The sequence below is a fragment of the Bombus vosnesenskii genome, unplaced genomic scaffold (genome assembly GCF_011952255.1).
Source record: "Bombus vosnesenskii isolate JDL3184/JDL3185 unplaced genomic scaffold, Bvos_JDL3184-5_v1.1 scf7180000014579, whole genome shotgun sequence".
Lineage (NCBI taxonomy): Eukaryota > Metazoa > Arthropoda > Insecta > Hymenoptera > Apidae > Bombus > Bombus vosnesenskii.
In genome coordinates, this window is record NW_022883531.1 from 1,513,218 (window position 1) to 1,540,799 (window position 27,582).

General features: G+C 41.0%; 2 protein-coding genes across 3 annotated transcripts; one reads left to right on the forward strand and one right to left on the reverse strand.

The window, feature by feature from the left end:
• Positions 1-1,396: 1,396 nt before the first annotated feature.
• LOC117240212 (octopamine receptor Oamb) lies at positions 1,397-14,341 on the forward strand. Its single transcript, XM_033506171.1, has 9 exons — positions 1,397-1,911; positions 6,394-6,531; positions 7,541-7,639; positions 7,715-7,842; positions 10,567-10,704; positions 10,964-11,246; positions 12,195-12,353; positions 12,537-12,847; positions 13,148-14,341. Exons 1-9 carry the CDS (start codon positions 1,651-1,653, stop codon positions 13,263-13,265), a joined length of 1,635 nt encoding a protein of 544 aa, XP_033362062.1. The 5' UTR covers positions 1,397-1,650; the 3' UTR covers positions 13,266-14,341.
• A 2,797-nt stretch (positions 14,342-17,138) lies between these two features.
• Positions 17,139-21,673, reverse strand: LOC117240214. 2 transcript variants are annotated; one of them, XM_033506172.1, is made up of 4 exons: positions 21,561-21,673; positions 20,101-20,293; positions 19,026-19,318; positions 17,139-18,154 (listed from the first exon to the last, which is right to left on the reverse strand). In XM_033506172.1, exons 1-4 carry the CDS (start codon positions 21,567-21,569, stop codon positions 17,699-17,701), a joined length of 951 nt encoding a protein of 316 aa, XP_033362063.1. In that variant the 5' UTR covers positions 21,570-21,673; the 3' UTR covers positions 17,139-17,698. The 2 variants fall into 2 exon arrangements, with proteins under 2 accessions (XP_033362063.1, XP_033362064.1); XM_033506173.1 differs by lacking the exon at positions 21,561-21,673 and adding an exon at positions 21,284-21,359.
• Positions 21,674-27,582: the final 5,909 nt, after the last annotated feature.

The following is a 27,582-nucleotide window of genomic DNA, read 5'->3' on the forward strand; positions in this document are numbered from 1 at the left end:
ATGGTTGTGCATTAATCCGTTGAACGTACGACTCTTTGAAATAAAATAAAATAAAAGAAAGATAGGTATCGAATAAAGGCATTTAGGAAGGAATATTAAATAGTAAATATCGAGTCTTAAAAAATCGTACATTTCGCATATTAGATCGATAGATAGTTGAACTTGACTTTCGGTGGTGAATTCTTTTCTCGACCAAAAGTAAGAGGATAACGCAAACCGTCGAAGCGTGTCGGTGCTTGGAATGCTGTGATTTAAAGGCAGTTGAATGGTTTCTGTGTTTAAATAAGAACGTTTATACGGCACAGAGAGGAGCGTGGCTTGGTCGGGGGACTGTTCAGAGACGGTGAAGGGGTTCTATTAACGGAATTGCCCGAGTACAAGAAGTAATTAGATCGACCGATTGGAGCTAACCCTGCAGGCGACGACAGGATGATCCGTTTAGCAAACTGCGAGTAGAATAAAGGGAATGCAGGCGAAATTAGCTGGCTGACGAATGGAAAGAGACGAAACAATACGGGAAATCAGTCGCTGAAGAAGAGCAAGAACGAACGAAGGAGAAGTAAGAAGAGTCGAAAGACGGCGTTTGTCGAATTGGCTGTGAATGGTAAATCTCGAGGACGCTGATAGATTTCACTGTTCTTTCTTGGGCCGAGTTGCCGGGGAAAGAGATTGGAAGAGAAAACGTTGGTGGAAAGCAACTTTGACGATAGTTTCGTAATCGAAGTAGGAAAGTGAGAATATAAATATATGGTATTATTGATATTGGTGGAGAGAAATGACGAGGCAAAGCATGTAATGATATTAGAGGAATTTATTAATCAACTGTCGAAGAAGAGAGATAATTTCTACTTTTGACAATTATACTTTCCTAACACGGTCATGCGTGTGCGATTAATCAAGTGTTGATTATCGAGTGAATGCCAAGTGAAATAATTACATATCAGACAAGCGAAGGAATCCGTGGAACTGGAAAGAAAGGATGTAAAAAAAAGGAAAGATGAATTCTTGTCCATCTTCGACCAGCTGATTAAAATCCATTATATCCAGTTCAGAAAATAAGAAATTCCTCAAAACGTTTAGGTTGTTCGAACGTGTCTGACAGAAATAAAGAATTCACCGATTAAAATCGAAATACTATAAACGAAGAAACGAAGCGTGGTATATTTTTCAAAAAAGTTCAAAGAATCCGTCTTCAAGTTCGTAACATCCAAAAAAGAATGCCGGATTAAGACTAAGCGTTGGTGAAACCGAAAAAGGAGAAGCATTATTACAAATTTTCCGTACGTTTAAACAATTGAGAGAATTGAAAAAAGAGACGTAACTGAATTTGCCGCTCTGTCGTTTCAGCTTGCAATAACGCTTCGCGACACGCAAAAGCCTCGTAAACGTTGGTGAAATCGGACAGAAAAAAGCAAAAGTTAAAAGAGGCGAAGGAAGCGAAAAGGAACGCGAAGACCGATATCGGTTGAAAACGACCGATGATCAACCGTTGATCGATCGATCGTTAATCGGTTCGCGTCGTTATGGAGGTGCAAGCGATCGCGCGACGTTTTTCCAGTAGAGTCGATCGAGGGTCTGGATTCGGGGGTTTGTTCAGCCGAAAGTGGTGCTCGGTAGTTGGAGACGCGGCGCGACAGCTTGCTAACTAAAATGCGAGAGCTGAACGCGACCGCATGTGCTGCCCTGTACGAGCGCGTCGAGTGGTCCGGCCCGTGGATTTTGGTTACTCTGATCGTGCTCGCGATCGTCAACGTGATGGTGGTCCTGGGTAACGTGCTAGTGATACTGGCTGTTTATCATACCAGCAAACTGCGAAACGTCACGAATATGTTCATCGTGAGCCTCGCGGTGGCGGATCTCATGGTCGGTTTGGCTGTGCTTCCGTTCAGCGCCACATGGGAAGTTTTTAAGGTGAGATTATTCCTGAAACATCTGTATTTCCTTTGTTTCTCCTTTAAAATTCTATCGTTTCGACCAAGTTTAGTAATTTATACATTCGGCACGATCTGTCAAATACAAAAAATTAATCGGCAAAACAAAAAGAAAATACTCGTAAAGCGAAAGGATAATCATTTGCAACCATCTCCTCGATTCGAGCCCTAAAATGCGACCTCGAAAAAGCTTCAGCCACAGAAAAGCGTTCGAAAATCCGTTTTCTACGCGAACACAACCGTACAACGGTAATATATCGCGCTTTATATCTCGAAATTAGAACGCCTCGGCATCAAATAGGAACGAGACGCATCCAACGATAGAATCACTGCATCCCGATCGACGATTCTTCGTCGTTCAGCAACGAATCTCGTTGCGTGCCGATCTCTCGTCCCTTCGATGGTTTACCTATCGACCATCGTCTCTTTTCTTTCTCTTTCGTTGTTCTTCTCTTCCTCTTTTTCCTTTTCTTTCCATTTTTTCTTTTTCTTCTTTTCTACCTACCAAAAGGCAAGTATAACGGCGAAGCGACCAACGACGAGTTCTCGAACGCGAATCTGCGGCGAAATTCGAGACTCGCGAACGAACAGAATATCGGAGCGACGATGCGCGAATCCTAGCCTGTTAAACGTTCGTCCCACTTCAGGTATTGCTTCCGTGATTTCCACAGGGAGTAGGATTTTTTGCACGATGATATTTTTGGTTTAGAATTGTTTGCGGGTCGAAAGTTAAGGCACGGTGAACCTATTTGGTAAAGTTTTTGTTTTGTTTTGAGATAAGGTTCGTTAACCGTTACGATCTTTCGATATCTTGTTCGAGTCGAGGAAAATCTAACGAAGAGAAAAAGAAACGAGGAAACTAAAGAAAAGGAGAAATTTATCTATGCTCGTGTCGATATCCCCTCGGACGTTACTAAACTTCTCCTATATTATGCATACTAAAAATTATCAAATTAACGCTGTGCTTGATCCAGACATAATAGCGGAAAAATAAAATGATAAATAGATAAAATAGAAGAAATAAGACGAGACACGAGTAATATAAGAATCGACAACGAAGTCACCTCTTAAAAAATAAAGATTAAAAATAGAAAAGAAAAATCATCCGTTGAAATATTTGTTACACGCGTACATGAAAGACGCGGACATGCCTAGTGAAGAACACCTCGATACAACTATCTCGACTATCAAAGATAACGTTCAACGCGCTATAATCGCGAGCCCTGAGGAACTCGTGGCAAAAAGCGTGCAGCCGAAATAACCGCGGACGGGGAGGGGTTAAGCGCAACAGTTTGCCGGCTTTCGTCCTTCGTTCCTCCCTGGCCCCCCTCTGAAAGATGAACGTTTCTAGCCAGGGGGATGAGAGCGGTGGATCGTTGCGCCTGGTATTCCGCACGAAGAAACTGGGATTTGGATTTACAGCTAGATAGAATTCGCGATAGATGGGATTTATCGTTGGTTTATCGAATGGGTGGATCCAGGAATTTTACAGATAGAAACGGTTCTCCTTATTTCGTTATATATGTCCATTTTAGATCTTTATTTTTATTTAATTTTTAGAGCCAGACAGCTTTCGAAATGCGTAGATGGAATTGCTTTTCTCGAAAACTTTTTCTTAAGTGCTTCGAGAATATACTTTATTGGATCGGAGATATTTCTATACATAGATAGGCAACTGATTCTTTTTTTTTTTTTTTTTTATCGTTATATGTCCGTTTAAAGGATTATTTAGTAGGAAAATGTCGGCCTCTATATCTTTCGTCCTTATTATCTAATTTCTAGGGATGACAGATTTCTACTTCAAATTTTCTGTTCTTTGTTCGAACGGTCGGTCGAATTTTACATAAAGAAGTGATTCTTTCTTATCGTTTTGTATAGCTAATACTATATAAAGCGATGTTTGGTAAAAGAGGAAACGAAGACGTCTTAACGGACATTTACATGAGAAATATTTCATATTATATGGTATTTCATATTTCATATTTCATATACATACACACTGTATATAAAATATTTTGTATGCGAAATATAAACATACAGGTAAATTATTAGATTTCAACGATAGTTGGAATGTATCTGGTATGTATCTGGTTAGCGTAGACCGCGGACCGTACGCTGTAGACCGGGGATCGTAGACGAACGAAACTCGAGCGTTAAAACGAGAGAGCGATGAACGGAATATAACATGCTTTCTGCATTATTTACCAAAATCATCTGTATTCGCCATCATTTCGTACAATTCTCTTACCATATTAATGAAGGCGTGTTTAATTTCAAATTGCCCGAATAATTTTTAAGAATCGTATGCTTCTCGATTCATCGATTTTTCATATACCTGGAACGATGACAAATTTGATATTCAAACTACCAATCGGAATTTGAAAGAGAAAAGTAGGTAAAAAATTAGAGTAAAATACTTTAGAACAGCTGAAATATTAAAAAGTAAGTTGCAATAAAAGTTGCGTTAAAAGACTAAAGTAATTTAACATTGATTAAAAGACGGGTAAAAAAGTTGGGAGAAAATACCGAGAGGTCAACGGATGAATAAAAGAAAATGATTATCTAAAGAACTGAAAGAATTCACTGACTGAGCAAAAGGAATTGGAAAATAATCGAGGTGAAAGAGTTAAATCCCAAGCAGGCGAACAAACAATCGTTTCGATGCTTGCTAGATGCCTAGAGAGGCATACAGCGCACCGTATCAGATCAATGTCTAATAATTAATCATAATCCTGTTGTGAAAACAGGAATAATCCTCGTGATGAAAAATCAGAAACGCAAGAATCAATGTGGATATAGGGACAAGTATTCGATAAGCATTTTAAAGATTGTAAATAAAGAAACGAAATGGAAATTTCATAGCCCTTATGGAGCATTTAAGAACACGGGGCGTTTAATTTTATCCAGAATTTGTTATAAATTAAATTGTTGATCGTTGATATAGCGTAAATTGCAACGCGACCTTTTCCAAGATAATTGCACTCTGGTTATTTATCGAAGAACGTATCGCATCGATGAAAAGCAAGCGGATGAACATTTTTATTGGCCGGAAGTTATTTTTACAATTACAACTGCGAATTTTCCAATGAAATTAAAATCGAACATATTGAAAGGAATCGCCAGTTTGAATAGCCAGTCACGATTTCCGTTTCAAACATAATTCTCCATGAACACGATATTTGCTAGAATATAAAGAGAGAACAAACATGAATTTAGATCATCTTTGAGAGATAGATAACCGTGCTTCCGTCTGTACAAAGCTTGGCAAATTTCTGAGCAGCGCGCAAACATCCGCAGGCGATCGATAATTAATTCGTTCCGAGTAACCTGGCAATGTGTATAAACCGCACGAGTAATCGATATGCGAAACTTTCATTAATGATTTCACTAACGATTCTGGCCGATGAACGAGAAAACGGTTAATTGGTATCCATGGTACGATTATCTTCGAATATTCCGCTGATCGGTATTAATAACAAGCGTTATTGCGGAATAGAGGTTGGCGCAACGAGGGTATATTAATCGAATGGAACAGAGGCAGGGACAGGAGTAATTGGGAACAGGTGGTTGCACCGGCTACCAGCGTATGCACGTGCACTGTACGGTACACTACAGTCAGCCGCCAATCCGCGTTACACCTACCGAGTGCAGCGTCCCGTTGCCGCGTTGGCCTGGCGTCCAGATCCAGGTGTCAGGCTACGTTCTCCTCTTATCTCGAAGATAACGGACGACCCGATGGATTTTGGACGGATTTTTAACCCGGTCGATGGAATTCAGCTACGAATGTAAAAATACTATTTTGCTACTTTCAATTATCTTTGTCGTAGTATCGTAGTTGAGAAGATTTCTAGAAAGAACGGTTTTCTTTCAATTCGTACGATATCTTCGTACGAGAAGACGAATCGAGTAAATTGCGTAAATCGGAAATTTTAGTTTTGGTATTTTAATACGATATTAGCTACTAGTATTAGTAAAGATTAGTAAAAAGAAAAAAGCCGAGGTTGCCTGAAGACGTAAAACCGCGTTCTAGTACGCGTAGTCGAGCGACGTTCCTCGGGTCAGATTTTACCCGGCGATAGGATATACGGAGTATTGGTTTCGGCGTTGCGGAAAAGACGAGAAGATTGAAACGAAGAATAGGGGATAGACGAAGGCATCGTAGCTTGCGGAGGATGTATCGGTGAAAACGTGGATTCCACCGCGACCGTGCAACTTGGTCTCCTAAAAACGAAGGAAATGAGAGGAAAATTTATACGAGGCCCCTTTATGATAAAATAGTAACAATTACCTCGATGTATATTGTGTACATGATATCTACTTTGAAAAACTTGTCGCATAATTAGGGATTACGGATTCAAGTATATTTGAACGTTTGAAAAATGAACGAATATAATACAATAGGATGGGAGAACATTGTCGAAACGTTTTTCGAATTTGTGACTTTTGTACGTTATGTTGGAAGGTGTGGATATTCGGTGATCTATGGTGCTCGATCTGGCTAGCGGTGGACGTATGGATGTGCACGGCATCGATATTGAATTTGTGCGCCATCAGCCTGGATAGATACTTAGCAGTGACCAGGCCAGTGAGTTATCCTCAGGCAAGTACCATTTACCGATTATTCGATTTCGCGGTACAAGGTGTACAGCTATGGGAACGCTCGATAAAGCCATTTGTCTACTATTCTACGCCTCTGTTTCCTCTCTTCTATTCTACGCTTCTGTTTGCCGCCTCCTATTCTATACGCCTCAGTTTCCACCTCAAATAGTCTCTGTGTTCGACGTTTCCCTTCCAACGGCTTAATTGATCGATCGTTTGTTCAACTTGCAACGTTTGACTTTCGCGACCGCTTCGTAATAACGTTGTTACCACTCTGTTCCATGAAATTCTGCGATCCGAACGTTCAGTTTTGTTTCGTACGTCTACGGAGAAGTTTCTTACAGAAACACGTGTAGCTAAAACCTTCTTCAATATCGAATGGTCTGAAGAAATGTCCAATTTTCACTTTATTATATTATCGTGATATATTATACAAATAATGCAAATAATAACAATACAAATAATAAGATATATAGGTACAAAGAATTGTTGGTAATTGTTTGTTTCTTTCTGTGAAAATATTATCGCATTACAATTGGTACGGAAAATGTAAAGAATCGTTAGTGGTTTGTTTGACCATCGCGCACGTTCAAATTTGAGAAAATCCTCGAAGGGATTTTCCGACCATTCGAGGCGGTTTCACTCGCCGGTTTCTATATTTCTGTATATTTTCTAGGAATTCTTAAATATTTCAAAAGATTTTGCAAGATTCCCAAAGGTTTTCTAAAGGCATTGAATAACGATTGTCATAAAGATATTCGATATTTAGAAATTTCCCAACATGTCGAAACGTTTCCCCGTATCCTTTTTCAATAATGCGAAGTAAAAAATTCTCGGCAATGATAAATTCTTTCGAAGAATGAAGAACAATCTGACGTCTAAAGACATTGAATTCGGTTGTTAAAATTCTTGCTTTACCGATATTTACTCCCTTTATTTTTAGCTTTATTATTAGCTTTATTATTCACGGTGTTTCAGTAAGCCTGTTATCATAACCCTTTAAAATCTAGATCATGTCACCGAGAAGGGCAAGGCTGCTAGTGGCAACCGTGTGGATCTTGAGCTTCGTTATCTGTTTCCCACCCCTGGTTGGCTGGAAAGACAAACGGGTAACTACCATCGACGTCGACAGTTTGTTCGCTCGTTACACGGTGTCCTTGTACATTTTTGCGCTCGTTTCGCAGTCTCACCCCACGTACAACGCGACGTTCGCTCAGAACGGACCGTTCAACACCACCACTATACTCATCCCCGTGAAACCGTGTCCCTGGATCTGTGAACTGACAAACGACGCAGGCTACGTCGTTTACAGGTAAGGAAAGAAAACGGTAGTAGGGAAAAGATATCGTCAAGATAAAGTTGATTCTTGAATTCCCCGGATCGAACATTTAAGAAAAGCTGGTGTCGTTCGAATGGCGTAGGATCTACGCTACAGCAGTAATTGGCAATTCGGCTGATGGAGATTTTGAAAAGAAATTATTTGCGACGAGGAATTCGAAATTACGAATCAAGAGAGTTAAGAGTCGAATTTACGGGAATAGAAATTTGAAAATTTCAAAATTCCGATACTTTGATATCCGAAAGTTAAGATATTTCGACGGCTTGACAGTTCTAAACTATAATATTTCGACGGGTTGACGTTTCAGAGTTTTGAAACTTGTATACCTTTGATACTGCGAATTCAGCTGCCTGTCGCTATACGTATGTATAGTTTCTATATACATGTTTGCTATACTCCTTCTTCGATCGAAAGTATAACTTTGAAAAACTACTAGTCTCCACGATGCGATATAATATATATATATATATATATATATATATATATATAGCAAAGCGAAATGACGCACGTAAGCTTCGACTTCGATAGTTTCACTGCATCACGGGAACAGAAATTATCGAGTCGTCGAGCAGGAAGTCTGAATTTTCTGGCAAACGTCGCGTCTATTCTTACCGTGTTATCGCGATCGGCGTGTGCATCAATCCACGCCGGTTTATGCTCGACGTTGCATCTAAATCAACCTCCGAGTAGACGGTTAGCGTTCCATCGTGTGCCAGACGAATCTACATTTCTGGCTGGCAACGTTATCATTTTCACTTGGCTCGCGATATTTCAATCTTTTCCAGCTCAAGCGTAAAATCGTCTCCTTTCGAGAAACGCAGGCCGGGAACGAATAACGTACTAAAATTGACGTGGATCGATGCTGTAACAATTATCGTTAGGCAGAGAAAGATAAGGAAAACTAACTGGCAATGTACGTATTTTCTCTCGAAATACATTTTCATGGATAGCTCGCTTGTTATTCTATCGCGTCCAATTTGCCGAGAGTTATCAACTCTCAAATCAGATTGATTTACATATGTTTATGATAAATGGTATGCGGTAAAGTCTGCATCGTGGAAAATAATGGAAAGTGGCAACGTGTGACTCCTTGCGAATCTAATATCTATCGATATATCGCTATGCGTATTCAAATTTTCTTTCTAATTAAAACGAGACACTCTTTCCAATCGTTGTACAAACGTATCGATTCAATTTTATATAAATTGGATGGTTCGACGACCGTATTTATAAGCGCGTGGAAAGATATTGCGGTATAGAACTGAATTGCTTCGTGTTGTATTTTTGGAAAGGCAGTTACCGATGTTTCTTTCTATTCCACTAGATATACATATACGTTATATCGTACGAGATAATAGGAACATTTGTCGAATCGAACGTGCCGACAAAAATGAAGATTCTTTTCATGGAAATTCGATAGTCGCCATTTATTATATCGAAGGATTTCTCGTCATTTGGAATATAGCGAACGAACGGGGACAGTAATAAATCGAAACGATTGGCAAATATTTTTGAATTTTCAAATGCACGAGACAAGAGCCTGAATTGAGACGCGGCTTGTCGTATTTTACGAAATATCATTGCAATGTTATCAAACTTTCTTTTCTCTGTGAAATATTTATTGTCAACCACAATTGAATTGTCTAAATGATTGTTCGGATCAGGGGTGTACAGTGCTTGGATCCGTGAGCGCGACATAGAATTTCATAGCACAGTTCGTTTCGTTTTTCCAGCGTCGCAGGTGCGATCGAAAGATAAAAGATAAAACGCTCTCTATTCATCGGCATCTATTGTGCCTGTGCCAACAAAGGGACACAACTTGATCCCTTATCTGATACAAAGAGCAATACCGTAGACAAACAGTAGCTTTATCCATAGACGCGAAGTTTACAAGGCTATCTGCGTGCCAGAGTTCCGTATCTTGTCACCACGCCGCGCCATGTAGAAAAAGATACGCCAAAGCGAAACTGCAAATTCAATGAAACTCGCTATCGCGCATCGCGTCCTTTTCGATACCACGTTTCCTCTCCCGTCTCTTCCATTCGTTCCTCATCTTCCGACATATTCTATAAATCGAATCGCAAAGAATAACCTGCAACTGTATCAATTTTTAACGATATAGGTGATCCTTTTATTCCAAAATCGTTTAACAACCAGCAATTTGTATGCGATAGACGCCCTTCTTTCCAAGTTGAACGAATTCTACCCGTAAATCTACGATTAATTTCTGACGGCAGTAACGATCTATCTTTCTAATGTTCCAACATCGGATTAAACGGAATTTACAAATCCTTTCTTGGCAAAACTCTCGATAATTTCGCGTGACCCATGATGTGATTAACCGTTACCTTACGTAATCTCACAACCCTTCACTCGATATCCTTAAGTTTATAATTTTCAACTAATCCGAAACCCGACTTCGACAAAATTCACCATTCTCCGATCAATTTCCTGCGCTTCGTCTCCAACCTTCCTAGAAACTCGAGGAAACACCACGACTCGATAAGAGAAAACAAGAAGGAACTTGACAAACAGGTGGCTCCATTAAACGCGATTCTCGTCTAATTGTAAGAATGCCCGAGAGAGAGAGAGAGAGAGAGACGAAGGACGCTTCCTCGTTGTAAAACGAAGTTATCCTTCTCCCTTCTTTTGCCACCTTCTCTATGTACGATGAAATTAAACAGTTGTTATTTGCAGCGCGCTCGGCTCTTTCTATATACCAATGCTGGTCATGCTGTTTTTCTACTGGAGGATCTACAACGCAGCCGTCTCCACTACGAAAGCCATTAATCAAGGCTTTCGTACGACAAAGGGCTCGAAAATGCTTGGCTCTAGGTAAATCCAACGCACCATAGCTTCTCCAAAGAATTGAAAAGATGGAGAATCGTGATACGTTGCTACTCTTTCGTCATTTTTTTGCCGTCATTTCAAACGAGTTCGATCAACAGCGATTTGGCTGCGAGTTTTATCGGGGTTAACCAGCTTCTTCATCTTTTTCGCTTTCCTCTTTTTCTTTCTATTCTTCGTCGATCTCTGATTCGTTAAAAAAGAAAAAAAAGACACAGCCTCTGGAACTTTGGACAATTGCTTACAGATTCGACGAGCAAAGGTTGACCTTGAGGATTCACCGTGGTCGAGGTAGTGTCCACAACGGGAGCAACAACGGGAGCCCGAGGAGTCCAGAGTCGAATAGCCGTAGCTCGGTGAAAAGGGAAAAGATAAAGATCTCGGTGTCATATCCGAGCACGGAGACGTTGAATACAAAGTGTAACACCCTCGAGAGGACGCCCTCGAGGTGTTCTCAGACCTCCGTGCACTATAGTAACGGGCAAACGCACAGTCAACTGTGTCCCTCCCCCAGGAACACGCATCTCAAGGTAATTCCGCGTATACCACTGTACTGACCTTCTTCAAAGTGGCCTCGATGTCATATTTTTACATTGATCATATAGATTGAAACTATCGTATCCTGGCGAATAGATCGTAGCGCTTTTTAAATACTTGCACGAGTTTTCTTCAATCTCCGATTAAATGTAATGCTTGTTGCTTCTTCTCCCAGTTTATAAATAATAAATAATAAATAACAAATAATAAATAGTATATAATATATAATATATAATACACGTTGTCGATAATACATTTATCGTAGGAACGTGCAGGTTGAAGGACTCTCTGTATTCTATTTCTCTGAAGTAGTTCAAGTCAGAGATACATGCTCGTATATTCAAATTTGTGAATTTAAAAAAATTCCAGATCGATATCCTCGGTTGGTTTATTCGCCTTCTTTTGGCAGCTATTCAATTTTCTGAAATGTAAATCACGCCACGCGAAAGAGAGAAGCCAAAAGCGATTACAGAGCGCCATAAATATGCATCAACGGCAGGATACGCTACGAAATCTCCGGCTTTTTCTACCCTTAACCCTTACCGATAAAAATTCATTATCTTCAAATTCATAATTGTCCTCGTACCTATCGAGTATAGTTTGCCGAAACTGTTTGCGTAAAGGAATTCTTACTTTACAGAGAAATTTGTTCTAATTACTTTCGATCGAAATCAGAAATCAGAAATCACAATTAGAAAAAGTCCACAACTAACATCAAATATATTTTTCCTTACTGATGGAATTAGCAAATCCCTTGATTAACATTGTTTTGCCGACTTTTGCCTCGATTATCCTTGCCTGAATCGGTAATTCTTGCAAAAAGCCGATAGAAAGCGAATATAATACGATCGTAAAATCGTGAAATGCCGATGACAAGTTTCCCTGGGGGAAAACGCCAGAGAAGGTTATGGTTAAAGGTCGGTTCGATACGTCGGTGACAGGTGAGCGGTATCAACAGGGTTGGCAGCGCCAGGAGACCCAGCAGGCGGAGTAGCTGCGAGAGTCAAACGGGGGATGAGATGTCGTTGCGAGAGCTCAGCCAGGGTCCCGAGGAGAAGCCCAGGGCGATGAAGATGGGGAAGAGGAATATCAAAGCTCAGGTATCCCACTGAATTTTCGAGAAACACTGAAATTAAGTTGAGAGGAAAGAAGACCGGTACGTCCTTGCATTGTTATTCCATTCGCGCTTTACGCGACCGTTAGAACAAACAAAACAGGTTGAGGAACAGATTTGAAGACTATACGGAAAGCAATTGATGCGTAAAGTATGATTAACGGTGCAGGTGAAAAGATTCCGAATGGAAACGAAGGCAGCCAAGACACTGGGCATCATCGTCGGCGGATTCATCCTCTGTTGGCTTCCCTTCTTCACGATGTATCTGGTGCGCGCCTTCTGTCCCAATTGTATTCATCCCACGGTGTTTAGCGTGTTATTTTGGCTGGGCTACTGCAATTCCGCGATAAATCCGTGTATCTACGCGCTTTTTAGCAAAGACTTCCGGTTCGCGTTCAAGAGAATTATTTGCAAATGCTTCTGCAAGCGGCGGGCGAATACTTTGAGACGTGGCAGCGATGGCAGCCAATTAGCCACGAGGTGAGCTTAAACTTAGTTTAAAGAATAATATAAATAACACGACCGATCCCTTTCGATCGTGAAAGCCGACGCGTACACGCCCCTTAAATAAGACACGTTCTAGCAAACGTGTTACACGCATATCATATGCATACATGTGAAAAGATGACGCAATTTGTTAGATTTTTATCAACGAGATACATAGCAAGGAGATAACAGATACATAATGCAAAAAGACCACCTTCCACCTCTTCCGATACAATTTCCAAATGTTTTGGCGAAAAAAAATGTTCATTACGATACAGGCGTGTCTGTTGGCAGAAACGACCGGAGTCCCAGTTACTCGATGCAGGTGCCTCAACAAGGTGTATCCATCGACGATTCGGACCAAGATCCCAGCTCGGAACCGACGGTGCACTCGCACAGCGAATCAAGATGACTGTAGCGTGCCAGGTGTGGCGCTCAGCGCGTCACCTTCGACCCGACGACCTCGAAAGTAAGGATCCAGTCGTTCTAAATTCGAAAGAATCTCAACGATCCTCGACGACCATCCGAATCATCTGCACAACGATCCGTGCCGCGGAATCGAGCACGTTCGATCGTTTACCCAGAAACCAGTGTGTTCGCGAGTAATATATATACTAGTAGTCGCGACAAACGGTCGAGCTTCTTCGGTGTCTTACTTCGTTCCGTCAGCGAATGAAATACGAAGAGACGTTTCTTAGGAGATAAAAATTCGCTCAAGCTAGTCGTAAATCGAGACTGAAAACGATAAAATTAACAAAGAAAGAACAAATGGACCGACGAAGGATTCGGTGCCTAGAGATGGCAAACTGTTCATTGTATTCGTTGGAATAGTTAAATAGGAATTATGGCGAAAGTTGAAGCGCGAAGAAGAGGAAGAACGACGAGCGCGAGGGAAGCAACGACGGAGAATCCAGTGTACCATAAACGGATATTAAAAACGCAAGTTTCGTTATCTTTCAAAGTCAACAGCGTCTGTTGGCTATCGAAGCTGCCTTTGACTATCGAGGCTCTCGGCTAACCGTCGCGTCATCGTTGTCACCGTATTATTTCCGTAGATTTTTCACCGTTTCTCGTTGGTTATACGCAATGATGGCGTTTAACGATCGCCTTCGCTGAACACGCGACATTCTGTGCGTTGTACAGCTTCCTTCAAACATTATCGATCGTTAGCTAGATCATTTTTCAGTCTGTGAAACAAGATGGTGAACGGATTTGAAAGAATTTTGTTTGGACATCCTGTAGCGAGCGTAATCGAGATACGCACGTATGCGCTGTAAAACATAAAGTATGTAAGTGTAAGTGTTGTTTCAAAAGAACGAAGGTAACTCGCTTTGGAATATTTTGTATGGACAGTTTCGATTCTTTCTCGAACGTATTACGATTGTTCGAGAGGGGACAGAGGAACGTACGAAATCGGCGAGATTCGTCGCATTATGTGATATACGTCTACGATACGTAAAGAAACGAACCGCACGAAAGAATAAATATGCGAATGAAATCCACGATAGTTGATCCCTTTCCTGCAAATTCCTCATTTCGATCCTCCGTTATTTCTGGTTTTTCGCGGAAGAACATGGAACGAGTTCGACGTTTGACGATAAAGTCTCGAATGTACCAATTTTTGCAATTCCACATTTTGGAAAGTTTAAATTTCGAAGGCTTTGCAATTAAACAATTTTATGTTTGGAAATTGTTAACCTCGTTCCAAATTCGAAAATTTGTGAATTTGACAGTTTGCAGCCTTAAAGATTCGCAATGTTCAAGTTGCACAGGTTAAACTTCGCAGCTTCAAGTGCTCGAGATCTCGTGTTTTGAGATCCCGAATCAACAAAACCAAAAGTTTAGAAATTAACAAATTTCAACGTTCGGCGATACAAGAATTTAGGACGCCGGTACAGCTGCTAACCGCAGGTACGTATTTATACGTAAAATATATATATCGAGAGAGAAATACGTAAACTTATGTATTTCAATTTATCGCACATCGAAATCTTTTTTTTTTTTCCTATTCACATATTTTTCCGCGTGGATCGGAACATATATATATACGTATAGAACAGTCATCCAGCAACAGTTGATAAGCTATGGAATCGAAAAAACTAACTTTTGGAATTTTTGTCCGTCCGTTTGTTTGTCCATTTGTACTGGCATCGTGTAAAAATTGTTGAATGGATTTTGATCGAATCTTCCCTTCTATAGTTTCGCGTCCGAGAAAGAAAATAGGAAACGAAAAGAAAACATTTTGTAAAAGCTGAGAAATAGCCTGGAATCCGAGTTACACGCGCTGCCATATTTGACAGAGATCAAGCAACGATGGCTATCTTTTACGCGGTGCTTGCTCAGAAATCGAATGTTTTTACAATTTTTACTACTTTTTAATTTAACTAACCGTTAATGCAAAAAATGTGTAGATATTTCGTTTATAAAAATTCATCCGTTTAAAAATTCTGCCGTATATTGGTAATTCACGCGAACCAAGTCGCGATCAAAATCTGGTTTTCTGTAAACGAAAAATTCATCGACAGGCTTTAATGTATTAAATCAACGTTTACTCCTATAATAGATCTGTCGTATAATTTCCTATATTCTTTGTAACACATGCGTGAAAGCGACGATTCGAATTGAACGGAAACGGAAAGGAGATGCGCGGTACACAGCATTAGGTGGAACATGGTAATTTATTGATCTATTCTAAAATCGATGGCAATTACGTAACGCGCGTTCGTTCGTCCATGCGTTAAATAATTATTCCAATCGAATCTATTTCAATTTTCGTTCGAAATTAAAAAAAAAACTACGTTTTTCAATCGCTTGAAATTCCTAATGATGCGAAAGAATGAAAATAAAGAAAAAAGGTAATCGCGGACACGGAGCGAAAGCAGTTTCGGCAAAGACCGCTTAGCGACTTACAAACTAGTCGACGAAGGAGGAGGGAACGAAGAATGGAACGTGCGTTTTACGGTTAAAAGATCGTCGACACGCTCAGTTGTCCGGTCTTTTACCTTTCGTTCGCGTGATCCACGAATTCCTAACCGACGCGACGTAAGCGTAGGTCATGGTTGCCATTCGCGAGACACGAGGAAGTTGAGAGAGGCACGAGCGGCAAAGCGTCACGGACATCGAAGAAAGTATAAAACGAGTAAAAACCCGTCTTTTTCGTTTATCAAGTTGGACGAATAATTTCGTTAGTCCTTTCATCGGCACTTTTTTTTTTTTTTATATCAACTGCTTACGATTTAATTTCTTGCTGTTTAACGATGCAAATACGTACTACGATGTTCACGTTGTGTTAAAAATGAATATATACCGTTAAGTGTGTAGGAAAAACGGCTTGATCAAACACGTATCAGAGAATACCTTCGATTTACTTTTTGTCGATCATTGTCGGTATCACTGCCCTGCCGATCGACCATAACTACCGAAACATTGTGTATTCTGTAGGAACCGCGCGAAACACCCATCGATAGTTTTATTATGTTTAAAAACCAGAGTTTAAAAACTAAAGTCGCTGGAAACTCCGCAGTCGAATAATTAATCGAGTAATTAATCGAGTAGTTGACGTAAATTAATTCCGTGATGCGGTGGATCAAAGCAAATTATTCGTTCGACACGAAATCCCATCGATGGTGGCCCGTGACAGGTCAGATAGTATCCGGCTGTCCAGTAAATTAACGAATTCACCCAGTCAAAGCGGCGACCTGCTTTCGTAAAACTTTTATAAAAACCGATTACCTACCCCTGTGCGGATGCAACCGGACCAGCTGCAATTCGTGTTTTATTTTTCATCGCTAAGACAGCGGATTCCTTCGAGACGTTCCTTATTTCGCAGATACACTATGGAAGGGATTTTTATAAAGTAGTACGAGTCTGTTTACGATGTAACGTTTAATTTTTTCTTCAAAGATTTGATTATTCGGTTGTTGGATTGCGTGTAAGATTCGTTCCAAAGTGAAAGACCTATTGAAAGACCTATGAAAGACTTAAAAATTACACAGGTATTAAAAATAAATAAAGAATCGAGTGAAACATAAGCCGAAATTAAGTGAAAATGAAAAGTAGACTGATTTATTCGCGTGTAAATTAATTTACTTGCGACTATTAACGAACAAGCAAGTGTAAGAGAAAAGAGAACGAATGCGAATTAAGTTCGTTCTCGTTGGTGTGTGACAGACGCGGTTGCGTGGAACGAACTCGAAAGGCATTCGTCAAGTTCGATTATCGCGGCAAGAAACGCGTTTCGTCAGAAATTCTCGATCAAACGTCGCGATGCGAAGATTATTCTGCCTTTTTTCTTTTATTATTTTGACAAAGAAAGGAAAAGGCGGCTACCAATCGTTAGTAGCTTGTAACGAACCCAACTTCCCTTCCTTGGACATACGCTGTTTTTATCTCGATCGACGCGACTGTTAGAAGATAAAATTGGTTACGCCTGAGAAAACGAATCATACGAATATAGGCATGTAGAGGAGGAATTTTTCATGTCTTTAAGTTGTTGATTTTATAGTTTTCTTAGCAGCGCGTAGATTTGTAACGAAAAATTTGGATTTTTCACAGAGGTCAAAAGAACTGTGCGATAAAAACTCTTTTTTCCAATTCTATTTCTATCGCAGGACAATCATCTTGCTCCGTTACCATTTTGTCAGAATCGATTCTTCCGTTTCCAACTTTCGGTCGAACTTCGTTAATTGCGTCGTTCGAAAATCCTAGAGTTCCAAAAGGACGAAATTATAATATTCGAGAACTCAGACGATTCACCGCTCCTTTGCCAAGACGAATCGTACAATTTTCCCAAGCCGATGGTTGCTCGATAAAAAAAAACAACCAACGATCGACTCGATCGGTTGGTTACTTTGCTTGCGGCAGATTCGTGGCCATGACCCTAAACCCATTATGATCTGCCACGTAATGAACCTGTTGCAGAAGCCCGTTTGGATCGATATAGCTATAAGCACCCCTGGTCGTCCCATCCAAAGATCTAGATTCTGTTTTCGCGCTCGAATCTCCGGTATAACTGTAATCGTATTGGCCTAAAGAATCTTGAGTGTGGTGGAGGGCGCTGTGCAATAGTCTGTACGGTAAAACCGGAAGTACATAGGGCGCAGGGACAGTTACAGGCGTCTGGATGGTGTCCACAGATGATTGTTCTTCGTTCTTGCGTTGTCTATCGGATCGAATGGATGACGATGGCGATGAGGAAATGGTCGACGAAGGTAATATCTTTGAGAGACTCGGGTCTGGCTTTGGCACCTCGATCCTTTCAGCTTCCGATTTCGACAGCAAGAATGGATTGTTCGGGTTTTGCTGAAACGGTATGACGGTTTTAGCGATTTGAAACTTTGCACGTCAATTCGCTGAAATTTGAGACAGAGAATTTTCGTCTCGTAAAATAGTAACTGTCGGTTTTTCAACGCTAAAGCTACCGATTAAAAGGATCGTGCAATCTTTACTGAAATACGTCACGCGTACAAGATGATAAATAAAGAGATATAAGGGTAATCCGCGTGCTTTCAGTAATTCCGAAGATAAAACGCTCGAGTCCAATGGTTTTCCCAATGGAACAATTATTTTAGAAAAAATTGCTCCCAATTGTCGTTTCTACGAGATTAATAGAAAAGTTAATTCTCACTATCAGTTCTCGATGCTCGCGTAATGATAAAAGATATTTCGTATAAACTGAAATCCAAATTTATAAAACGAATATGTAATCGTGTTTTTAGACAGGAAGATTCACCGGTCGCGTTTGCAGCTAGTTTTCCAATCAACAAATTATCAAATTTTATCAAACGTTTCTCTTGTCTTGTCTCGAAGCTGGCCAGCTGAACGATATTCGGTTTTATTAACGTGCAACAAACCACTCGCGGAAAACAACAGCCGCGTTAACGTATATTTGCAGGGTTTCGTTCGTGTTTATCTTTGCGCGCGTTATATACATCTTATTAAGATCGCGGTGAATGTAGCATGTACGAGTACGTAGCAACGAGTAGTAGCAATCAAAATTAATAAAAATTAGTTAATAGCAAAGAAAAACGATCGGAGTGCGCTATTAATTACGTACACTTGATCTTTTCAAAACGTACTTTCCTCGATCGTTTCTAGGAAACACGGAATAGTTTAGCGTCGAATTTTCATAGTTTTTATCCCTCGCCTTAAAACGTATTGAACGTGCACTCACTGCGATTTCACGAACAGCTAAATTCCTCGTGTCATGGTTCGCGAAGCTAAAATAAGGTGGCAGGATCTCGTAAGACAGGATGTTTGACTGATAATTCGATCGATCTGTCAGCCGCGACTCTTGTAGCTCCTCCGAGCGAGACTTCTTCTTCGCTTGCGGCTTGTCCTGAATCGCCCGAACATCGTTTTTCGGCAGCTGTGGTAAATTACTGGCGCTCACTCTGAATCCATTTTCATCGTCCGCCGTGTAAGTCACTGTTTGCAAAATGCCATTCGAGTCGATATACGAATAACCTAAACGAGCAGAAATTACTATAGAAAATCCACTTGTATACATGGAAATATACGTTTCGCTACTATCGAATGATATTAGAAAAAGATAAGAAGAAAAAATACAACGCAATTCGAATGCCGAATAACGTACGTATAGTAAGGTACATTTTTTATTTAGCACTAGAATAGAAAACGAGATAGAGGATCGGTCGTGGTACTTGGTTGGTGGAACGTACACGATGAAAAGGATGGGGGAAAAGGAAGAAGGCGCGCGTTGCTTCAGAGACTCAAGCAGCAAAGATGGATCTATCGTAGGGGCGTCGGTTGCGTCACATCGATCATCGTAAAGCGCACGTGGGCCATCCTGTCTATCTCGAAACGCTCGAGAAAGCAATGTATGGCATTCGCGTGCTTTCACGAGTCGTCCGACAGATACGAATAAACCGTTTTATTTTATTTATAGAAGAAATATAAGGCTATGCAAAAAAAAAAAATGCGATGCAGTTTTTCTCAATTTCTATGGAAACTACAAAAAACCTCGATACCGTGTTATCGAAAGACAAAAGGGTTAGATCATAATTAGAAAATGATATGGACGAATAAAGTTAGAAGACTCTGCCAACGAATCTTAAACTCGAAAGTATAAAATAGAATCTGCGCGAGAATGTGAGAAAAAATAGGGACAATTTCAAGACAGTGCTTAAAAACGGGCATGACGACGATAAGATGGTTCGGACGGCATTTACGGTGAAATCGCCAACAATCGAAGCAACCTTCGGGCAAAGGTAATCGCGACGACTTACCGCCCCGCGTGATGCCGTTCGAACTGAATTCCGATTTTGCGTGATGAGGTCCCGTGAATGAGTAACGATATCCGCCGGATCCGTCCTGTACGTGGTATTGCCTCAACGGCGTCACAGATCCTATCGGACCGAGCCAAACGTTCGCGATCGGAGTCGTGCAGATTCGTCCGAAAATCGCACTCAACAGAATCATCTGAAAAAAAAAAGTAACTTGTATGTTTCGTGTATACGAAATAGAGGAATTAGTAGATGGACCAGTCGCTTTTACAAAAATACGCCTAAAGGATACGTTATAGGAACAAAGTTTGGAATAAAATCTCGTTGCCTATTTTGTTGACGATTTCTATTCTTATTGTTAATAACTATAAAAACTATAGATCCATGTTGCGCGTTCTACCTACTACGATGGAATTGCACGATCTCGATAAGCTAGTCTTGCGGTTCACGCGAAACACGGACATTTGCTTCCATGTGATTATGAATTCATCGGATCCGATTCTGGTCTATGCACTCGTGCTTCGCATGGTACGACGATAGCGATAGCGATAGCGATAGCGACGCGTAAGCGTTGCCGGTTTATCTTTGCTCTATTTCCATCAATTTTCCATCAGCTAGTCAAATATTAATCGTAACAGCGCTTTCATCATTTTTACCGTGCTTCCCCATATTTTACAAAATGAAAAACACGTCGTTTGAAAAAAGCTTAACAAGTTTTTACTTAACCAAACGATGAATGTATCGGTTTTTAACAGAGATATAGGCCATTTTCTTCTTTTAGCTAGTCGATAAAATTTCCAAACTTTATGCCTCTGCTTTGTATTTTACTTTATTTCCTGCATCGCGTTTTCTCTATAAGGAACAAATGCTTCCAACGATTATTATACATCGATAAATCCTCGAACCTTCGTGCCTATTTCTTTCGTTTCTCTATCTAAAATCATAAATCATAGAAAATCACAGGAAAAATCTCTAAAACCATAGAAAAAGATAGAAAAGTAGAAAAATAGGAAAACGCAAGCGGAACAAAGTCGAGCAACGGAAATTGCAGCGAATGTCGCGTCGGTTCCACTTGATCGAAAGAAGCCACGGAACGACTAATGGATTAACAAGCGATTAGATTAGCGATAGTTTGTCGAGCAACACGACGTTGAACGGGGTGGCAGCATTCCACGCAAACGTTTACCAGCATTTAGTAGGGCGTCTGGCGCGAACACTTGCGCTTCATCCACCAATTTCCGACCCCGATCGCAGTCGTAGTCGTTGTCGCTTACTCGCACTCTTTCCGCGATTATTTTATTTCCACGATATTTACTAAAGATTTACGCGTAAAAAAATCCACTTGAGATGGATCCTGTGGGAAAGCACAGACAAATACTTGACAAGAAAAGAAAGTAAAACTTATGGCCGATCGTTCCGCCCGTAAGTAAAATCGAGAACAAATATATGCATAATGCACTCACGAGTATCATGTTCGTGGTATGCAGAGCAGGTTGTGAAGAATCGGTCTCGGCAAGAGGTAAATCCCGGCGCGGCGTGGCTCGGCTAACGGTTACGTTACGAGAGTGTAAGCAGCGGCGCACGTCTTCTTATATAGCCTGGCGTACGCCGTGTCTCCCACCATGTAGACGCGGTGGTCAGGGCCCTACTACGAGCTCCTACAGGATGCTACGAGGTCCTATAGGTCCCTGTGGGACACCGTCGGCGAACCAGCTCGAAGCATTCGCGGCCATCGCAACACAAATCACCCCGAGTTCGATTTCCAGGCCGATAAATCAATGTTTATTGGCTATGGTAGGAGGCGTCGATCTCGCGCGCATTCCAGCCCGGGGATGCTCGTTTTCTAGACCGGATGCCATTCCAACGCCACCTTTTGAACCCGAGTCGGCTCGAGTTTCCTTCGATGTCGAGGCAGCGGCGTCGTTAATCCATGCTCCATCCTCCAGTCGATGGGTGGACAATGGTCCAACGAGATTGCTTGCCTACGTAGCGGAAACTCGACCATCGACTCGAACATGATTTAGTTTTAGCACACTGTTCTTCCATGTTTTGCGATTCGAAACGATCCAAGCTTCGATATCGGTTTCCAGCGGTGGATTCCATCGTTCCTGTTACCTGCTATTTTCTTCCTTCTTTACGTCTGTTTTATTTATTATCTGTCCTATCGCTGATCCTGACGATCGAACATGTACGGGTATTTTACGATAACACGATCGCAGGATGAAAATTCTTCATTTTTAATTCCTATAATAGGGATAAGTCCAACTATGTCATTGGTACCATACAGGGGATGTCTGATTATTACCTATCACACGCTATCCAAACAGTTTATTTATTTCCTTGTACGATATATACACGTATATACCCGTATATAGGTAAAAGATAGAGAAAACTGCAAACGCTCGTCAACCTTCTTATATGAGCAGCGACTCTCGCGTTCGTTGAGTCGTTTTGGACAAAAGTCGCACATTCTGCAAAGCCGAGTTCTTCCGCCCGTAGCAGAAACTACCATAACTCGTCAGGCACTAGTCGCAGAATTCTCTGAATTCTGCTGCGTGAAACAAATCTACCTCGACTCGTTTATTTCTTCAACGGTTATTGCCACCTATTTAAAAAATAGCCAACGTCTCGCTTCTCCTCTCTGCTTTCAGAAAACGACTATCCAGAATGCGAAACGGTCCAACTTTGTTAAGCGACCCGCGGGTCACAGCTGGAGCGGCAAGATGGCTAGTCGTGTAACGATGCGCCACGTCAGGCACTAGACGCGCTCCTCGAAGTAGCCTTCTCGGCTTCCAACTCGCTTTCCAACCGCCCGTTCTTGCTGTTTCGCCTATGCGCGTTGCCCGCACAGCTACACGTTCCGTGCACGATGACTGTACGACAGCCACTCGATGCCGGCAACCACGTTTAGTGGCAATGTCAAAAGCGACGCGAGCCGCCCACGTGGTCCCGCAATGAAAAATCCTTCGTCGGCCACTCGTTGCCCGGACGCGAGTCGTGAGTTACGCCTTTACGATGGAATTGATGAACTCGTTGCGCTCCCTTTGCGTTCGTCGCATTAGCCGTGTCGAGCATAAATTTCCTACCTCGCCAGGCTTTAACTTTTAGAACCAGTCTTATCCTCCGGTTCCGTTTCTTTATTTTTTCCTTTCGCACGCCGTCTTTTGATTTTATATCAAACTTGATCGCGAATTAAACGGTAAAATTTCCTTCTGTCTTAATATCATACATCTAACGAGCCTGGTTCATTCGCCAGTTGGTTAGTCAGTTGTAGCAGTCAGTGTATGCAAATTGAAATTTTTATGAACGCAACTAAACGAGTTGGACTGGAACAGAGACTCGATCGCTCGTCGTGTCGCTTCTAGCGCAAGAACGTGTCATTCTGCAGAAGGGGAAGTTTACAAAAGACAAGAATTTTCGAAAGATCAAGATGTCTCAATCGGTCCAAATTCAGACAGTTCAAAAGAAATTGTCCCTTTGGCCGTGATACGCGGCTTCCGAAATTATGAGCTTGCAAAGATCGGGTCGACGTCTTTATTGCGCGACGGTGCGCGTTTCGCTCGTAAAACTCTCCGCCAGAAATACATAATCCTTATGTTGCGTGCTTTTTAACGATCATTTTTTCCCTTCCTACTGGCCTATCTGTTGCTCCATCCACCTAACTCCTCCTCTGTCCCTCTCTCACTCTCTCTCTCTCTCTCTCCCTCTCTCTCTCTCTTTGTCTCGTTCTTTCGATACAACATACCAACGCATGTGGACACGTGGGCAATTGCGTGCATACAACGTCGCGCAGGAGTCTCTCACGCCGTACGCCCTATTGTACGTACGTGTTAAAGTGTTCAAGTAAAGGAAGCTCAGAAGAAAAATGAACAGAAATAGGTGCGTTTGTTTCTAAAAACCAGATAAGTTGAGGATCCGGAGGATTTTTCCACGAAATCGCACATTTTTCGATATTTTTCTTTATTATTGTAAAATAATTAATAATTAGCGATCAATTATAACGATCGATTTGGATGCAAATACAAAAAATGTCACGAATCGTCTATCCTGTGCGGAACCACGAATTAATTTCACCAGCTAAATATCGTAACGAGAACTCGTCTTTCAATATTTTTGATATTTTTGCGCTCGGCGTGTACGTTTACACTTTCAAATATCTCACAAGTATATAAAAATAGTCCACTTAATAAACCTACTAGTTAATAAAAGTAGATACATGAATATTCGCAATCCGATAAAACTCGCGTAATTCATAATTACCTTTTTGCACAAAGTTAAGAACGATTGAGACTTTTGTACCTTACTGCATACGCGGCTGTAGAGACCTGTTGGTCGAATCGACACCGCGGCTATCGTAAAGAAAAATTCGCCAGGTGAAAATTACAAGCGGCTCTCGTAAAAGCTTGGCATAAATAACGTGGGGGGAGATCGTGACATAAGGGCAAAAGCGCGGTTCCATTTCGAACCTGGAACAAAAGAAAAAGAGAGAGAATAGCGGTAGCTCGTCTCTTTAAACGTACTCCAGACCACCGTTCCTGTCGATCTCGATACGACTCTACGTTTAAGCCTTTTCCTCGATTTTATAAACCACCACCAGACGATTCCTTCGGCCGAAATAAATAACTATATGAAATAAATATCAAATATAGAATATTTGTAAAGTAGTACGATAAGTGGGAAAACTAAGTTTCTATGTATTTTATTTTTCACCCACGTAATTCTATTTACGTACAACCGTCGCTGCAAAGGGAAATTAAGACCTGAAAGTACATAAGTTACTCGCATCGAGTAAAGAACTCTCTTACGAAAAGTTGGAAAATTTCGCCAAGGTCTGGTAGGACGTCTCTGACATTCATTTCGTAAAATACGCGAAAGGTTGGTCGGAAATTCTGGACCAGCCTTTGCTTGTCTAAAACCTGCTGGAATACGACATGACGACGTGTACGTACATAAAATGTAGTACAGAAAATAATACACGTCTTTCTTCGCAACTACGCTATACGATACCATTTTCGAACGTTCCAACCTGGCAACTTTGTCTAAAACGACTTTCTTCCAACAAGTTCTACAGAATATTTATAAAGATAAAATAATAATGGGGTTAAGTGAAGCATGATAATTACTTTACGAATTCGTCAAAAGGTGCCGTGTTGGGACGCGATTGTTTCATAAATTTTTCTCCTCTTACAAGTCATCATTTTTCATACTCTATTCCCGAATCATTATCACTTTAAATATCCATCGACACGTTTTTCATATCTATTCTATCGTATTTCGTAAATATCCATTACGATTTTAAAAATCCATCGACGCATATTTTATATCAACACCGTTCGCGTTTCGCTTGATTCTATTCAAATATTTTTCCGCACGACGTTCTTCCAGCATTGTTATTTCACAAATCCAGCAAAAGTAGCCTTTATTCGGTGCTTCTAAACTCCTAGCTCCTACTATTCCGTCGACTTCCAAAGTATTTTTCTTACACGTTTCCCATCTCTTGCATCGATATCCACATTGGTCAACTGACAAACGCGACAAAATTTTGCGAAAATATTTTCCGTAACGGTTGATTTTAACGCTACTCGATTGTACAGCGTTCCCGACGATTACCCCTTCATTTCACTGTATACGTTTGAGATTCAGATGGAAGAAGATTATTTCTGTGCTAAAGATCATTGCCAAATTAGGAAGATCCTTGAAAAACATGCCATCCTCAGTCGAGAATCTGCGGAGGAAATGAACAATGCGCTAAGCGTAGAATTGGAGCTTCCTTATCGAGCAGCAATGTCAGAATTTATGGCGTATTATTCGGAATAATCGTAAATCATGGTGCAAGAGCGCAAAGGGACGATGAGAGGCTGGCTGTTGAAAGCGAATCGTCGAAAAATATTCGTACGACCAGCGTTGTTGTACCGGTCTTCCCGTAAATCAGCCGGTTTTTCGACGTGGCCATCCGGCTTCTGTGCCTGTGCAGAAACCGCTGATCGATTCGTATTCGGTATTCGTATTCGTAATCGGCCAAAATCGACGTCGACTCCAAAGGGAAACGAGCAACAAAAAAAAAAAAGAAAAAAGTTCATCCCACCGTAAAAGGTTTTACTGCGGCGTATAAATATTACTGCTGCGTTCCTTTTGCGTAAGTATAGTCATTTTTTTGAGCCGCGAGACGCCCGAAGAATGGGAAAGGGTTCGAAAGGTTCATCGTAACACGGTGTCGAAGGAATGTTGCTCCTTTTAGTTGCATCGCTCGTTCTTTCCGTTGTTTCCGATAATGCAAATACCAAAGTCAACATTTGCGTCTAAATAATAAAAGAAAGCAGGAAAAATTCGTCTTACTGGTTTGGACGTGAAGCTCGAGTTAACATTCAAAGTAAAAGGAAGAAGCGTGAGATCGATGGATCTCAATTGATCGGCGAACAGGCTAGATACAGCCTTGTGGTTTATCGAGTTAGGGGCTTCTAAACGTGGTCGGCGGTGAAGAAAAGTTCGCCTGGATAGTCGGCCAATCAGCAAATGGTGATCTCGGTTCGGACGTTAGTTCTTCCTTGTAGTACACACGATCGTACACGAGACTAGACTCACGATCGAGTTCACGGCAGTCGTGCATTCTCTCTGTTTATCGCTGTTCCACCTCCGCAAGCCTAATTACAGGGTTGTTTAGCATTATCTAATCGATTTGCACGATCGTCTGCTGGAAAATCAAGGTAAAAACTGAATTCCGATATAAACGTCCAACGAGACCGTGCGAATTTCAATTTTAATCGTTATACTTTAATCGCGATACTTTATACCGATGTACTTGGTGACGTCGAAAGATGTTGTGCGTAAAATGAAACGAAATAAAGTGATTTCAGATTTTGCTGATCTATTGTGCCACGTGTATTGCGTTTGTGCTTGGTCGTTGGTGTCTTTCTCCGATATCTACGTATATTATATCTTTGAATACAAAGTCTTTTCGTTTAGCGATTCAAAGATGAGAGCTTGATAAGAGCGTTATTTCGTGTAATTACGAAACGAATTAAGTTTATTTTGCTTGGTACGTATATCGTTGTATCGCCGCATCTCTACAACGCACATGTATATCGTGTACTGTGCCGATCTTGAATTGCATATTCCTTTACATCCTTTGGAATAGCGAAAAAACGAATAGCGATTTCCATTGAAAACAAATAAATAAATATATACGCTAAAATTATATCTGTCATAATTTACGCAAGCGTAATATTCTATAACATGTATCTTAATATAAACATTCAAAAGTTTTCAGTATAACCGTATCGAGGAAAGGCTAAATATGTATACTTCTAGTTTGAAAGTGGAAAGACAGGTTGGTTTCGCGATCTATCGACGAAGCGATCGATTCTGCTCCTCCACGTCGTTTCCCAACCAACTTGCAGATTCGATCGACGAAAGGATTCGCGTCGAGCACCTCCTACGAATTGCGTGGGCGTCGTTATCAGGCGGAAAGGGCCACGAACACGACTT